The 15944-nt window shown below is 59.9% G+C and overlaps 1 protein-coding gene across 1 annotated transcript; it reads right to left on the reverse strand.

Moving 5' to 3' along the window:
- Positions 1-642: 642 nt before the first annotated feature.
- Positions 643-8204, reverse strand: LOC309585677 (uncharacterized protein; the record flags this gene model as incomplete). Its single annotated transcript, XM_082303589.1, has 4 exons — positions 643-767; positions 954-1032; positions 3855-4121; positions 8196-8204. The coding sequence occupies 4 exons, from the start codon at positions 8202-8204 to the stop codon at positions 676-678; spliced, it is 447 nt and encodes a 148-aa protein (XP_082159715.1). The 3' UTR covers positions 643-675.
- Between the last annotated feature and the right edge of the window lie 7740 nt (positions 8205-15944).

The raw sequence follows: 15944 nt of genomic DNA on the forward strand, positions 1-15944 counted from the left end.
GAAGGGCCTCTCCTCTGAGTGAATCCGCTCGTGCCGGAGGAGATCTGAGCCGGTCTGAAACCTCTTCTGACACTCAGGACACTCGTAGGGCCTCTCCCCGGTGTGGATGCGCTCATGGCGGATGAGGTGGGAGCTCTCTCTGAAGCTCTTCCCACATTCCAAGCACTCATAGGGCCGTTCCCTTGTGTGAATGCGATGGTGGCGGATCAGGTGGGCGTGTTGGCTGAAGCTCTTCCCACATTCGGGACACTTGTAGGGCCTCTCCCCACTATGAATCATCTGGTGGGAGGTCAGGTGGGATCTCTGGCTGAAGTTCTTCCCACATTCCCCACACTCGTAGGGCCTCTCCCCACTATGAATCATCTGGTGGGAGGTCAGTTGGAATCTCTGGCTGAAGTTCTTCCCACACTCCCCACACTCATAGGGCCTCTCCCCAGTGTGGATCATCTGGTGGCGGATCAGGCGGCATCTCCACCTGAAGCTCTTCCCACATTCCCCACACTTGTGGGGCTTCTCCCCATCGTGAAGCTGCTCATGAACCACTGGCTCTGACCTCTGGCTGCATCTCTGGCCACCTTCCCGGCACAGGGTGGGTCTTTCATCCTCAGAGCACCCTGGGCTGCGTTTGAAGCCCCTCCTCGTGCGGGATCTCCGGGGCTTTTCCTCCCTGTTGGATTACTGCACCGTGGAGCCACTCAAAACGGCCTCTTCCACCAGGTTCTGCCGCGGGGATTTGTCCTCCCTGGGCTCCGTGCTCAGCTCCTTATCTGGGGGAGGAAGGACAAGGAGAGGATGGGATTTGCCTCCGTGACACAGGGAAGGACAAGGAGATCCCCCCAGTCCGTCCCCGGCAGGACGGCGTCGGCAGCGGGGTTGTCCTGCAGCCGGGGGCGATGCTGGGCTGGGAGATGGAGCAGGAGAGAGGGGGAAAGGGGCAGTGACTTCCTCCTCACCTGCCTGGGTGTCCCAGGGCATCTTCCTCTTCCTCACAGCCTCCTCCTCCATCTGGCCAAGGTTTGGGAATGGGAAATCCTGGTTTGGGGGGAAAACAAGGGATGAGCACTTTGGCTTCAAAGTTCCCCCTGCCCAAGTCCATCTCTAGAACTCCCTGGGCATTGTGTGTCCATAAAAACCTCCCAAACACCAAGATTCTGCCCTGAAAAAGCCTCCCAGGAGTCTCTGGTCTCTCCCCTCTGGTGTTCGGGGGTTCCCCCCTGTCCCAGCTGCTGGGGGTCACGCTTGTATTGGGGGTCCCCCCTCTACTTGGTCCCTGCCCTCCCCAGACTGCTGGGAGTCCCAGGAATCTGAAAAGTTCCCCCTTTTCCCTCTCCCCACTTAGAGATGCTGGGGGTTTTGGGGGTCCAAAGGGTCCTTTTCCCCTTATTCTCTCCTTTGGGGTGCCGGGGGTCCAAGGAGTCCCCCCTCCCCATCTCCAGGCTGTTGAGGGTCCCGTGAATCCCAGTGCTCCCCCCTCTCTGGGCTCCCCACTTTGGGGTCCTGGGGGTCCCAGGGGTCTCCTCCTCCAGACTGCCGGGGCTCCCCTGGCCCTGGTACTGCCCCTCTCTGCTTGTCCCACTCTGGGGGTCCCGAGGTTCCCCCCTACAGCTCTCCTGGGGGGTCTCACAGCCCCCTGGCTCCAGGCTTGAGGTGGCCGTGCCTGACCCGGGCAGACCCAACAAAAAACACCTGCTGGGGACCCCCAATGTCCCCTCAAGGGGAATTTTCTGCTCAGCTTTAGGAGTTCTTCATTCTCCAAACACCCCCCCACCCCCCAAAAAACCCAACCCAGGGACAACACTGGGAGCAAATGGGAGTGACTGGGTCTGAACTGGGGGTAACTGGGTTCAACTGGAACCACACTGGAAGATAATGGGAGCAGCTGTGCCCATGCTGGGGTCATACTGGGATCCTACTGGAACTGACTGGAATCATACTGGGAATGACTGGAATAGTACTCGGAGTATCTGAGAATGACTGCGGTCATACTGGGAGGGACTGGAAAGGTGCTGGCTGGGATTGGAACCATGCTGGAGGTGACTGGGAGCAACAGAGACCACACTGGGAGCAAATGGGATCATATCTGGAGTGACTGGATTCATACTGGGAGTGACTGGGCCCACACTGGGAGTGACAGGGAGTCACTCTGGGCATGACTGGAATAATACTGGGAGGACCTGGGAGTGCCTGGGATCATACTGGGGGCGACTGTAACCATACTGGGGGTGACTGGGTGCAACTGGGATCATACTGGGAATGGCAGGAAGTGACTGGGATCATACTGGCATTGAGAGGGAGCAGCTGGGATCACATTTGGGGCAAGTGGGACCATACTGGAAGTGACTGGACCATACTGGAAGTGACTGGACCATACTGGCAGTGACTACAGGTCCTACTGGGATCATCCTGGGAGCCACTGGGATTACACTGCGCGTGAATGCAACCTGACTGGGGGTTACTGGGAGCTGCTGGGCCCATGTTGGGAGGAAAATGTGGACACATTGGGAGCAACTGGGATCATACTGGAATCACAGTGGCTCCATGCTGGGTGAGACTGGGATCATACTGAGGGTGACTGGAATCATACTGGGATTGTCTGGAAGTGGCTGTGAGCAACTGGAATCATGCTGAAAGCAACTGGGAAGAAGTGGGAAGGACTGGGAGCATGCTGGGGGTAACTGGGATATACTGGGAGAGACAGGGAATCACGGGGCTCATACTGGAGGCTCCTGGGCTCATGCTGGCATTGACAGAGAGCAACTGGGATCACACTGGGGGCCACTGGCATGATACTGGGAGTGACAGGGCATGACCATGAGAATGTTCAGGGAAACTGGGATTTACTGGGTGTGACTGGGAATGTGCTGGGGGGAACTGGGACCACACTGGGGGCTACTGGGGGCAAACATGAGTGACTGGGGCCCTGCTGGGAGAGACTGGCGTCATACTGGGAGTGACTGGGACTATGCTGGGGCAACTGGGAGAACTGGGAACACACTGGACAAAAGTGGGACAACTGGGAGAAACTGGGACCATGCTGGGGGCAAATTGCATCATAATGGGGAACAGCTGGGAGTGACTGGGTTCATACTGGGAGCAACAGGGAGTGAGGGGAAGTGACCAGAATCATACTGGGACTGATGAGGAAACTGGAACCAGTGAGGGAGGGAACTGGGCTCATACTGGGAGCAGCCATTTCCCGGCCCCGGGACCCCCGAGCCTTTTTCCCGGCCCCGGGACCCCCGCGCCCCTTTCCCGGCCCCAGGACCCCCGAGCCCCTTTCCCGGCCCCGGGACCCCCGAGCCCCTTTCCCGGCCCAGGGACCCCCGAGCCCCTTTCCCGGCCGTGCCGCCCCTGCAGCCCCCAGACCCCCCCGCCGGGGTCCCGCCCATCCCAGGGGTCCCCCCTCTCGGGCTCCCCGCTTTGGCCTTCTGGGGCTCTCCTCTCTCCGGGGTCCCGCTTAGGGAAGCCGCGGCTCTCCCGGGGCTCCCCAAAACCGGTGTCCCCCCGCCCCCGCCGGCCCCGCGCCGTCCCCACGGGGCCCCGGCAGAGCTCGGAGGGCCCGGCCCGGGAAGCCCAACCCCCACCGCGGGGGGGCCCGCATCCCCCCGCCCCCGCCGGGGCTCTGCCGCCACCGCCACCCCCAAAAACACCTCCCGGGACCCCCCGATATCCGCCCCAGGGGCATCTGCGGCTCGGCTTTGGAGCCCCGCAAGCTCCAAACATCGCGCCGCCCGCCCCGACAGACAGCATGAAACAGCGAGCCCCAAATCGATTCCCTGCGAGCTCCAAATATCCCTCCCCCCTCCAAAAACACCGCCCGGCATGTTTGGGCCGAGCTCCCCCTCCCCGGGCACCTGCGGGATGCAGGGCGGGCGATGCTCCCGGCCCGAGCGGCTGCGGATCCAGAGAGCGCTGCCCGCACCTGGAGCCTCCTCCGCCTGCTCCGGCTCCTCCTTCTTCCCCCCGTGCCTCCTCTTCCTCCTCCTCTGGCCCGCCTCCTCCTCCTCCTGCCCTTCCTCCGTGCCTGCGGCCGCGGCCCGGGAGCTCTCGGGGCAGCGGGGCCGGGCCGGGCCACGATGGGAAAGGGCTGGGTCACCCCAGAGCGAGCTGGGGCAGCGGAGCTTTGGGGCAACAGCGGCAAAGGGGTGCGAGAGGGGGGATCCGGGCAGGTGGGACAGCGGGAAAGGGCTTCCAGTGGGGTCCTGTCGGGTGGAGTCGCGGGAGACAAGCACTCAAGGCATGATGTTCAGCAAGTCTCGATTTATTTTTCAAAACTACACTTACTTATAGTACCTTTAATTAGCTCATACATATTGCAAAAGTTGAGCTCCTCATTGGTGGGAGCTATTCCGTGGGATCTGCAAACACGGTGGTCTTATCTTCCTCTTCCATATGGTTTCTGTCCGCTTACTTATCTGAATGCACATTCTGTTATCTATGCAACCTCTTGCTCAAGGACTCAGTGTCTGCATCTTTAGTAAGCCTGCTGTGTTATCATGACCTTTGCTTTTTAGCCATTCTTCAGAAAGTCTCTCAACAGGGTCCCCCAGTTAAGCCCAGCACCCCCAAACCCCGTCCCAGCCCTCCCCGTTCCCTCCCCACCCCCGGCTGAGTGCGGGGCTCAGCCCAGGACCCGTCGCCGTTCGGGGCTCCCCCGAGTGCAGCAAACGGGAGAGTGTCCCCCGGGTGAAATTTTGGGGTTCGCTCTACCATCGCCGCTTTAAGATGCCCCGGTAAAGTCGGTTCCCACTGTAACTCCCGTTAAAAGGGCAACACCACTCCCGTTGATTCCGGCAGCGGAGCCCCGGGAGGGTTTGGGGGTCCCGGGAGTGTTTGGGGGTCCCTGGAGGGTTTGGGGGTACCTGGGTGGTGCCGATGATGGCGATGGGGACCCCGTGCTGGGTCTGAACATTCGCGAGGGGTTCCTGGGGGGGTTTTGTGAGTCCCGGGGGTTTTTGGGGTCCCGGTGTTTTTTTGGGGGTTCCCGAGGGGGGTTTTCAGGGGTCCCAAAGTGGGGGTTTGGGTGATCCCAGGGGGAATATTTGGAGGTCCCAAGGCTGTTTAGGGGTCCCTGCCGGTGATGGAGATGGGGACCCCGTGCCAGGTATAAACCTTCTCAAGGGGGTCCGGGGGGTGTTGGGAGGTCCCGTGGGAATTTTGGTGTCCTGAGAGGGTTTTGGGGGGTCTGTATGGGGCTTTGCAGTCCTGGGGAGTTTTTGGAGAGTCCCGGGGATATTTTTGGGGTTCCAGGAGAGGTTGGGGTTCCCCGGGGGGGTGTTGGGGATTCCCGGGAGGTTTTGGGGTACCTGGGCGATGCCGGTGACAGAGCTGGGGACCCCATGCCGGGTATGAACCTTCTCGCTGCGCACGGGCAGCGTCAGCGTGTTCAGGGAGATCCTGGGGGGCCCGGGGGGTTCACCCCAAATCCCAGGGGACCCCAAATGCTGAGGGACCCCCGAACTCCCCTCACCGCTGGATCTGCTGCAGGCAGGGGGGCACCAGCACTCGGCCCCCACCCCCCACTCTCACAGGGGGGCTGCAGAAGAAATCTGGGGGGCACAGACGAGTGAATGGGAACACCTGGGACCATGGTGGGATCATAGTGGGATCATACTGGGAGTGAATGGGATCATACTGGGATCATACTGAGTGTAACTGAAAGTGACTGGGATGATACTGGGGGTGACTGGGAGCCCCAGGGCCCATGCTGGGAGTGACCTGGGCCTCCCTGGGTGGAACTGGGGGAACTGGCCCAGCCGGGGCTCAGGGTTGTTCTCCCCCAGGGCTGCCCCAGGTCCTGCTGCCGCCCCTGGCTCCGTCACGGGACAGCTGAGGGACACGGGATGGACAAGGGACACGGGGCAGCTGAGGGACACGGGGCAGCTGAGGGACACGGGATAGACAAGGGACATGGGACAGCTGAGGGACACGGGGCAGCTGAGGGACACGGGACAGCTGAGGGACACGGGGCAGCCAGGGAACACGGCCTGGCGCAGGGACACTGTGCTCCAGCACTCTGGGCTGTTGTGCCCGGGGCCTTGCCCTTGGGCTCCCAGGACAGGCAGAGGGGGCAGAATCCCCTCCAGGAGCTGTTGTTGGCTCGAAGCTTTGGTGTTGGACGTTCCGGCGGAGCCACCTGCAGTGGCCGGAGCCCGGGCGGTGCCCGGTGCCACCAAAGCCGCTCTATCAGTGCCCTCCTGCCCCGGGCAGGGCAGAGAACACCGAAGGAAAGGCCCGAGCTCGGCTCGGGGCAGGGAGAGGGCACTCCCCTGGCGCTGCCACGGGCACCACAGACCCGGCCTGGGGAAAGGATTGGGATTTATGTCCCAGCAAATCGCAGCAGGGATCGCTTCTCATTTCACCGCTGTCATTTGATTGGCCATAAATTCCAATCATTTCCCCATGGAATTCCCATGGCAGTGGGCTGGGGGGGGGAGATCCATCCATGGAATTCTCACCTGACTGGGATGAGAGTGAGATCCGGCCATGGAAATTCCATGGGAATTCCTGCATTCCCAAGTGCCCCATTCCTGAATGCCACATTCCCATAGGAATTCCCCTCCCCCACCCACCTTTGTGCTCCAGAGCCTCCCAACCACATCCGATGTATTTTGGGAGCTCTTCCACACAGGTGTGTCCCAGGTAATGCTTCATCTGCTCTGCCAGGATCCCTTTGGATTCCCAGCACCTCTGGGGGATCCGGGTGGCACCGTCGGACACCGCAAAGCTCCCGGATCCCAGCTGGAAGGAGATGAAATCCCACCCATCGTAGCCGTGCCGGTGGGATCCATGGACGCTCCGTTGGACAGGAGGTCGCAGCTGGAAACCACCTGCACCGTGGGGAGACCTGGGAACGAGGAGAGAACAGACCCATGGAGTCGTGTCCCAGCCCCACGGAGCCCCTTGCAGCTCCCTGCATTCCTATGCCAGGCACGCAGATCCCATCCCACTCCCACAGATCCCATTCCCACAGATCCCAGCCCAGCCCCCGGCTCCCCTTCCTCTCCCCGCTCTGGTTGTACCGGCCCCGTCTCCAGGTCACTGTCGGCCGCGTGCCGGTTCCTCTCCTTGAGCCAGGTCTGGCCATCCCAATATCCTGGGTCTGGCCCTCCCAGTATCCCGGGTCTGCCTGTCCCAATATCCTGGGTCTGGCTATCCCAATATCCTGGGTCTGGCCATCCCAGTAACCCAGGTCTGGCCATCCCAATGTCCCTGGTCAAGGAAAAGGGTGGGTCTGGGGGCTGGGAGAGGAGGGTGGCCGGGAAAAGGCTGCGTTGGTGCAAGATAAGGGGGTGCAGGGGGGGTCTCAGTGCCGGGCAAAGGGGTAAAAGGGCATCTCGGTTCTCGGGAATGGGGGTCCAGGGGGGTCTCAGGGCCGAGGAAATGGGGGGCAGGGACTTGGAGAGGCAGAAGGGAGTTCCAGGGGCTCCCTGTGCCCAGGAAAGGGGGGTAACAGGGTGGGGGCACCCGGGAAGGGGGAGTTCAGGGGGTCTCCGGTTTTGCAGAAAGGTGGGGCTGGGGGCTGGGAAAGGCAGGAATGGGGGTCCGAGGCTTTCCAGGGCGTCCTAGGGTCAAGCACACGGGAGGTCTGGAGGCTGGGAGACATGGGATGGCCGGGAAAAGGGGAGCAGGGGGGTCCTGATGTCCGGCAGTAGGGGATTCAGGGGGGTCCCTGTGCAGGATGAGGTGTTCAGGGGGGTCCCGGGGGTGCTGGGGTCCCAGTCCCCCCTCGCCGCCCCAGGAGCCCCCAGCCCCAGCGCTGGAGCCATCGCGCTGCTCCGGGCAGATCCCGGCGGCGCAGGCTGGGAGATGCGGCAGTGCCCGAGGGAGGGCGGGGGAACGGGGGGATCACTTCCAGCTGTCCCCAGGGAAGGCTCTGTAAATCCCAGTCCATCCCAGTTGCTCCCAGTATGTTCCCAGTCACTCCCAGTATGGTTACAGACACTCCCAGTACATCCCAGTTCCCGTCAGCATGCACCCTGTCACCCCCAGCATGTTCCCAGTCACTCCCACCTCCTCCCAGTTGCTTTCAGCACGATTCCAGTTGCTCACAGCCACTCCCAGTCAATCCCAGTATGATTCCAGTCACCCTCAGTATGATCCCAGTCTCACCCAGCATGGTCCTGGTTGTTCCCAGTCTGGTTCCAGTCCCCCCCCCAGTATGGTTACAAACACTCCCAGTATATCCCAGTTACCCTCAGCATGTCCGTAGTCATCCCCAGACACTCCCAGCGGCCCCAGTGAGGTGTTAGCTATCCCCGTATGATCCCAGTCATGCCCAGAATATCCCAGTTGCCTCCAGCATGCATCCAGTCATTCCCAGTTCTCCCAGTTGCTTGCAGCATCATCCCAGTTTCTCTCAGTTGCTTCCAGTAGCCCAAGGTGTGAGCCCAGTTGCTCCCTTTCAACACAAATATGATCCCAGTTACCTCCAGTACGATCCTGGTCACATGCCAGCACTCCCAGTATGGTCCCATTATCATCCCAATTGCTTCCAATCACTCCCAGTATGGTCCCAGTTACCTCCAGCATGGTTCCAGTTGCTTCCTAGATCAACCCAGTCAGTCCCAGTATGATGCCATTTGCTCCCAGCGTGCTCCCAGTTGCTCCCAGTCACCCCCCAGTATGGGGGATGATATGCATGGTGTGTTCCCAGTCACTCTCAGATACTCCCAGTATTAGTCCAGTCACTCCCAGTATGATCCAAATGTGACCCCAGTGTGCTCGCAGTCACTGCCAGTATGAACCAGTTGCACCCCACATGGTTCCAGTTGCTCTCTTTTCACCCTCACTTTTGTTCCAGTCCCTCCCAGTCTCTCCCAGTGTACCCCAGTTCCCTCCAGCATATTCCCAGTCACTCCCAGTTCCTTCCAGCATGATCCCATTTGCTCTCAACCACTCCCAGTCAGTCTCAGCATAGTCACACTCACTGCCAGTATGATCCCAGCCACCTCCAGCATGATCCCAGTTATCCCAGTTCATCGCAGTATAAGCCCAGTTGCTTCCAGTCACCCCCAGCATGCACCCAGTCACTCCCAGTTCCTCCCAGTTGCTCCTAGCATGATCCCAGTTGCTCACAGCTGCTCCTGGTCACCCTCAGCATGATCCCAGTCACTCCCAGTGTATCCCATTTGCCTCCAACATGGCCTCAATTGCCCCTTGCAGGCTCCTGCTCACTCCCAGTATGATCCCAGTATGATCCCAGTACAAACCAGTCACTGGCAGTGGTGCCACTGCTGGGATGCCCCAGCCCTCTCTGCGTTCCCCCCTCCCGGCTCTCCAGGCTCCCCAGAGGAGCCCCAAGGGCTGCAAGTCCCCCCCCCGGGTCCCCAGCAAGGCCCAGTTTGGATCTGCAGCCCCCAATGTTCCCAGATTCCCTCTCCTTTCCCCGGGCCGGGCTCCCCCGCCCCCAGCGGGTGGGAGCAGCCGAGAGCCCCGCGCTGCCCATCCCGACCTGTCCCGGCTCCATCCCCGCTGCTCCCGCGGGCTGCCAGCGGCTCGGGAACGGGGCAGGGGGAAGGGGAGGAGGGGGGATTGAGGAGGGGGGGAGGAGAAGGAGGAGGAGAAGTGAGGAAGAGGCGGAGCGGCAGCGGGAAGCTGGAAGAAAGGAGGAGAGGGGGAACCGCACGGCTCCAGCACTCCCTGAACTCGCAGCCCCCCGGGAGCATCGCCCCGCATCCCGCAGGTGCCCGGGGAGGGGGAGCTCACCCCAAATGTCCCGGGGGGTCCCTGGGTTTGGGGTTTTTTGGGTCGGATGTTTGGAGCTTGCGGGGCTCCAAAGCCGAGCCGCAGATGCCCCTGGGGCGGATATCGGGGGGTCCCGGGAGGTGTTTTTGGGGGTGGCGGTGGCGGCAGAGCCCCGGCGGGGGCGGGGGGATGCGGGTCCCCCTGCGGTGGGGGTTGGGCTTCCCGGGCCGGGCCCTCCGAGCTCTGCCGGGGCCCCGTGGGGACGGCGCGGGGCCGGCGGGGGCGGGGGGACACCGGTTTTGGGGAGCCCCGGGAGAGCCGCGGCTTCCCTAAGCGGGACCCCGGAGAGAGGAGAGCCCCAGAAGGCCAAAGCGGGGAGCCCGAGAGGGGGGACCCCTGGGATGGGCGGGACCCCGGCGGGGGGGTCTGGGGGCTGCAGGGGCGGCACGGCCGGGAAAGGGGCTCGGGGGTCCCGGGGCTGGAAAGGGGCTCGGGGGCCCGGGGCCGGGAAATGGTTGCTCCCAGTATGAGCCCAGTCAGTCCCAGTATGATCCTGGTCACTTTCCCTCACTCCCTGCAGAATCCCTGTTACTCCCAGTATGAACCCAGTCACCGCCAGTCATTCCCCATTATGATGCAATTTGCTCCCAACATGGTCCCAGTTTCTCCCAGTTCTTCCCACTTTTTTCCAGTGTGTTCCCAGTTCTCCCAGTTGCCCCAGCATAGTCCCAGTCACTCCCAGTATGATGCCAGTCTCTCCCAGCAGGGCCCCAGTCACTCATGTTTGCCCCCAGTTTCCCCCAGTGTGGTCCCAGTTCCCCCCAGCACATTCCCAGTCACACCCAGTGTGGTCCCAGTCACCACCTGCATGGTCTCAGACACTCCCAGTATATCCCAGTTGCCCTGAACATTCTCATGCTCATTCCCAGGCACTCCCAGTTACCTCAGCATGTATCAGTTGCCCTCAGTTTTATCCCAGTCACTGCCAGTACATCCCAGTTGTCACCAGCATGCATCCTATCATTCCCAATTCCTCCCAGTTCCTCCCAGTGCATCCCCAGGAGGCTCTCAGCATGGGCCTGGTAGCTCCCAGTAACCCCCAGTCAGAGTCCACTGACACCCACTATAATCCCAGCAAGGCCCCAGTCACTCCCTGTATGATGCCAGTGGCCTCCAGTTGCTCCCTGTCAATGCCAGCATGACCCCCGTAGCCTCCAGTATGATCCCTGTGGCTCCCAGTCTCTCCCAGTCACCCCCAGCATGCTCCCAGTCACTCCTACTTCTTCCCAGTTGCTTTCAGCATGATTCCAGTTGCGCACAGCTGCTCCCAGTCAATCCCAGTATGATTCCAGTCACCCTCAGTGTGATCCCAGTGTCACCCAGTTGCCCCTAGAATAGTTCCAGTCACCTCTCAGCATGGTCCCAGTCATGCCCAGTTGCCCCCGGGGTAGATTCACTTGGCCCAAGCGTGGTCCCAGTTGTCCCCAGCATGATCCCAGCTGTTCCCAGTGTGGTTCCAATCACTCTCTGTATGGCTACAGACACTCCCAGTTGCCCCAATAAGGTTCCAGTTAACCTTAGGATGATCCTAGTCTTTTCCAGTTACTCCCAGTTATCTTCAGCATGATCCCATTTTCTGTCAGTTGCTCAAAGCTTAGTCCCAGTTGCTCCCAGTATGATGCCGGTTGCTCCCATTATGATGCCAGTTGCCCCAGTTGTGGTCTCAGTCCCCTCAGCAGGGTTCCAGTACTTTCCAGTTGATCCCAGTTGCTCCCAGTGTGTCCCCATTTTCCTCCCAACATGGGCCCAGCAGCTCCCAGTAACCCCCAGTCAGGTTGCATTCACGCGCAGTGTAATCCCAGTGGCTCCCAGGATGATCCCAGTTGCACCCAGTCACCTCCAGCATGGTTACAGTCACCCCCAGTATGACCCCAGTCACTCCCAGATATTCCCAGTAATTTTCCAGTCATGCCCAGACTGACTCCCTGTCACTCCCAGTGTGGGCCCAGTTGCTCCCAGTCACTTCCAGTATGATTCCAGTCACAGCCAGCACCTTTCCAGTCACTCCCAGTCTGGTTCCACTAGGATCCCAGTCACTCTCAGATATGCCCAGTACTATTCCAGTCACTCCCAATATGATCCCAGCTATTTCCAGTGGGATCCCAGTATGACCCCAGCATGGGCACAGCTGCTCCCATCATCATCCAGTGTGGTTCCAGTTGCACCCATTTACCTCCACTGTGCTTTCAGTCTCTCCCAGTGCATCCCGGTTGCTGCCAGCATGTTCCCAGTCAGTCCCAGTAACCCTGAGTTGCTTCCAGTCTGATCCCAGTTGCTCACCGCCACTCCCAGTCACCTTCAGTGCAGTCCCAGTTGCTCCAAGTGTGATCCAGTAGGATCACAGTGTCCCCCAGCATGGTTCCAGTTGCTCTCTGTTCCTCCCCGTGTGATCCCAGTTGCACCCAGTTTCCCCTAGTATAGTCCCAGTCACTCCCCATATGATCCCAGTCCCTCCCAGCATGGTCCCAGTCGTGCCCAGTTGCCTCCAGTCACTCCCACTTGCCCCAGTATGGTCCTGATTGTTCCCAGTGTGAACAGACACTCCCAGTATATCCCAGTGTCCCTCAGCATGCTTGTAGTCATTCCCAGTCACTCCCAGTTGCCCCAGTAAGGTTCCAGTTACCCCAGTACAAACCAGTCACTGGCAGTGGTGCCACTGCTGGGATGCCCCAGCCCTCTCTGCGTTCCCCCCTCCCGGCTCTCCAGGCTCCCCAGAGGAGCCCCAAGGGCTGCAAGTCCCCCCCCCGGGTCCCCAGCAAGGCCCAGTTTGGATCTGCAGCCCCCAATGTTCCCAGATTCCCTCTCCTTTCCCCGGGCCGGGCTCCCCCGCCCCCAGCGGGTGGGAGCAGCCGAGAGCCCCGCGCTGCCCATCCCGACCTGTCCCGGCTCCATCCCCGCTGCTCCCGCGGGCTGCCAGCGGCTCGGGAACGGGGGACCCAGGGTGTGGCTGGTGCTGGGGGGAGGAGGAGGAGGGAAAGGAGGGATGAAGAAGGTGAGCGAGAAGGGATGGAAGCAGGAGAAGGAGGTGGGATTAGGGAGGAGGAGGAGGAAGGATGGAAGAGGAGGAGTAGGAGGAAGGATGGAAGAGGAGGAGTGGGAGGAAGAGGAAGAGGAGAGACAAAGGAGGATCAAGAAAAGGAGAAGGATCCACGAGGTGGAGCACTCCCTGAATTCACAGCCCCCTCCACCTGTGGGATCATCACCCCCTCATCCCACAGGTGTCTGGGGATGGGGAGCTTGGCCCAAATATCCTGGGGGGGTCCCTGGGTTGGGTTTTTTGGGGGGGATGTTTGGAGAATGAAGAACTTCAAAGCTGAGCAGAAAATGCCCCTGGGGGGACATTGGGGGGTTCCAGTGGTGGCTGCTGGCAGAGGCAGTCTGGAGGAGGAGACCCCTGTGACCCCCAGGACCCCAAAGTGGGGAGCCCAGAGAGGGGGGAGCGCCGCGATTCACGGGACCCTCAACAGCCTGGAGAGGGAGGGGGGGGGACTCCTTGGACTCCCTGCACCCCAAATCAGAGAATAAGGGGAAAAGGATGCATGGACCCATAACCCCCAGCATCTCTAAGTGGGGAGAGGGAAGAGGGGGAACTTTTCAGATTCTTGGGACTCCCAGCAGCCTGGGGAGGGTGGGAACCAAGTAGACGGGGGACCCCCAATACAAGCGTGGCCCCCAGCAGCTGGGACAGGGGGAAACCCCCGAACACAAAATGGCAGAGACCAGAGACAGGGAACTCCTGGAGGCTTTTTCAGGGCTGAATCTCGGTGTTTGGGAGGTTTTTATGGACCCCAGATGCCCAGGGACTTCCAGAGATGGACGTGGGCAGAGGGACCTATAAACTAAACGTGCTCACACCCTGTTTTCCCTCCAAACCAGGAATTCCCATTCCCAAACCTTGGCCAGATGGAGGAGGAGGCTGTGAGGAAGAGGAAGATGCCCCGGGACACCCAGGCAGGTGAGGAGGAAGTCAGTGCCCCTTTCCCCCTCTCTCCTACTCCATCTCCCAGCCCAGCATCGCCCCCGGCTGCAGGACAACCCCGCTGCCGACGCCATCCTGCCGGGGATGGACTGGGGGGATCTCCTTGCCTTTCCCTGTGTCACGGAGGCAAATCCCATCCTCTCCTTGTCCTTCCTCCCCCAGATAAGGAGCTGAGGATGGAGCCCAGGAAGGACAAATCCTTGTGGCAGAACCTGGTGGAAGAGGCCGTTTTGAGCGGCTCCATGGTGCAGGAATGCAACGGGGAGGAAAAGCCCCGGAGATCCCGCACGAGGAGGGGCTGCAAATGCAGCCCAGGGTGCTCTGAGGAGGAAAGACCCACCCTGTGCTGGGAAGGCGGCCGGAGATGCAGCCAGAGGTCAGAGCCAGTGGTTCATGAGCAGCTTCACGATGGGGAGAAGCCCCACAAGTGTGGGGAATGTGGGAAGAGCTTCAGCCGGAGCTCCCACCTGATTGACCACCAGAGGATCCACACTGGGGAGAGGCCCTACGAGTGTGGGGAATGTGGGAAGAGCTTCAGGCGGAGCTCCAGCCTGATCCGCCACCAGATTATCCACACTGGGGAGAGGCCCTACCAGTGTGGGGAATGTGAGAAGAGCTTCACAGACAGCTCCTACCTGATCGTTCACCAGCGCATCCACACAGGAGAGAGGCCCTATGAGTGTTCCGAGTGTGGGAAGAGGTTTCAGACCAGCTCCAGTCTCCTCCTGCACCAGCAGATTCACACGGAGGAGAGGCCCTTCCGCTGCCCCGACTGCAGGAAAGGATTCAAGCAAAAGTCCCACCTCCTTACCCACCGGCGCATCCACACCAGGGAGAGGCCCTATGAGTGTCCTGAGTGTGGGAAGAGCTTCTCCAGGAGCTCTCACTTGACCCAACACCAACAGAGGCACCGGTAAGGGAAGCCCTGAGAGTGCCCTGATTGCGGGAAAAGCTTTGTCCGCTGCTCCAACTTCATCCCCCATCAGAGGACCCACATTGGGAAGAGCCCTGGTGTAGTGGTTTGGTCCAAAATACTCATTACTGTTTATCTTCTGTGAGATAAGAATTAGGAGAAATGCAAAGCAGGAACCAAACTTGAAAGAATATAAAGAAGTTTATTAACAGACCTAAAAGAAGGGGAAAAAAAAAAAATTATACCCCCTTCAGAACTCTCCTCCTCCCCCCACCTTCTTCCCTTCTCCCACTGACAATGTGAAAAGACAACTCTTGAGATGTTCAGTCTGTTTATCACTTCCATAATAACCTTGTTCAGTCCATTTAGAAACAGAAGTCTCTTCTTGCTCGTGCTATGAAAACATTATCACAACGAGACAGCCGCCCACTTCCAAATATTGTTCAGTCCATTTAGGAAGAGGAGTCTCTCTGCTTGCATGTGAGTCCCTTCCCCCGACTTGCAGCTTTTCCCGCATCTGCTCTTGAGGGTCCACTCTTGAAGTTTTTTGGGGTACAATTTTAAGGTTGAGCCGTTCAGAAACAAAAACAGAGGCCCTTCTCCTTCCCTGGGAGCAAAGGGTCTTCATCATCTTCATCGTTAAGACTATCTCTGGGAGCATCTCTAGGAACTGAGGTTTTCTCCTTTCCCATTTGGAGCAAAAGTCCTCATCTGGTTCATCTCTCCCTGTCCAAACTTCTCATAAAATTACAGCTGTGTCAGCCTCTGCCTATCTCGGCGCAGGTGCTTTTGCTTACGAGTTGAACACTCCACCCCCCATATCTTCATGGAATTACAACAGGATACTCTGATATATCATAGCTTCACAACAGAATTTCAGCTTTAAGCATTTCCTCTCTCTCTTCCCTCAGGTTTTCAGCTCTTCACAGCAGTAAAAGGGTTAATCTCACCTCGGCCTTGCAGCTTTGCAGCTGGAATGTTGAATGCTTCTTATGGCAGTGGAGAGGGGGGGGAGCCGAGCTGCTCCGGCTGCCCACGGCAAGGCAGTGGGGGGAGTTCCATGGCTGGAACAGGTCCATGGCTCCAGGATGGCCGTGGCCCGGCCCGGCCTGGCCCAAGCAGGGCCTGGGCTGGGCCCACTGGGCCCCACTCGGGTCCCGCAGCCACCTGTCCCAGCACCGGAAATGAGAGAGAGCTTGGAGGGGGAGTTTGTCTGTTCTTAAGTGTGGATCACAGAGGCGGTCACAGCTTTAAGTGGCTTAGAGAATTGTCCATATTCAAACTGGCCATCTGATAGGTTCTATC

Source organism: Coloeus monedula (assembly GCF_965178545.1).
Source record: "Coloeus monedula genome assembly, contig: HAP1_SCAFFOLD_108, whole genome shotgun sequence".
Taxonomy (NCBI): domain Eukaryota; kingdom Metazoa; phylum Chordata; class Aves; order Passeriformes; family Corvidae; genus Coloeus; species Coloeus monedula.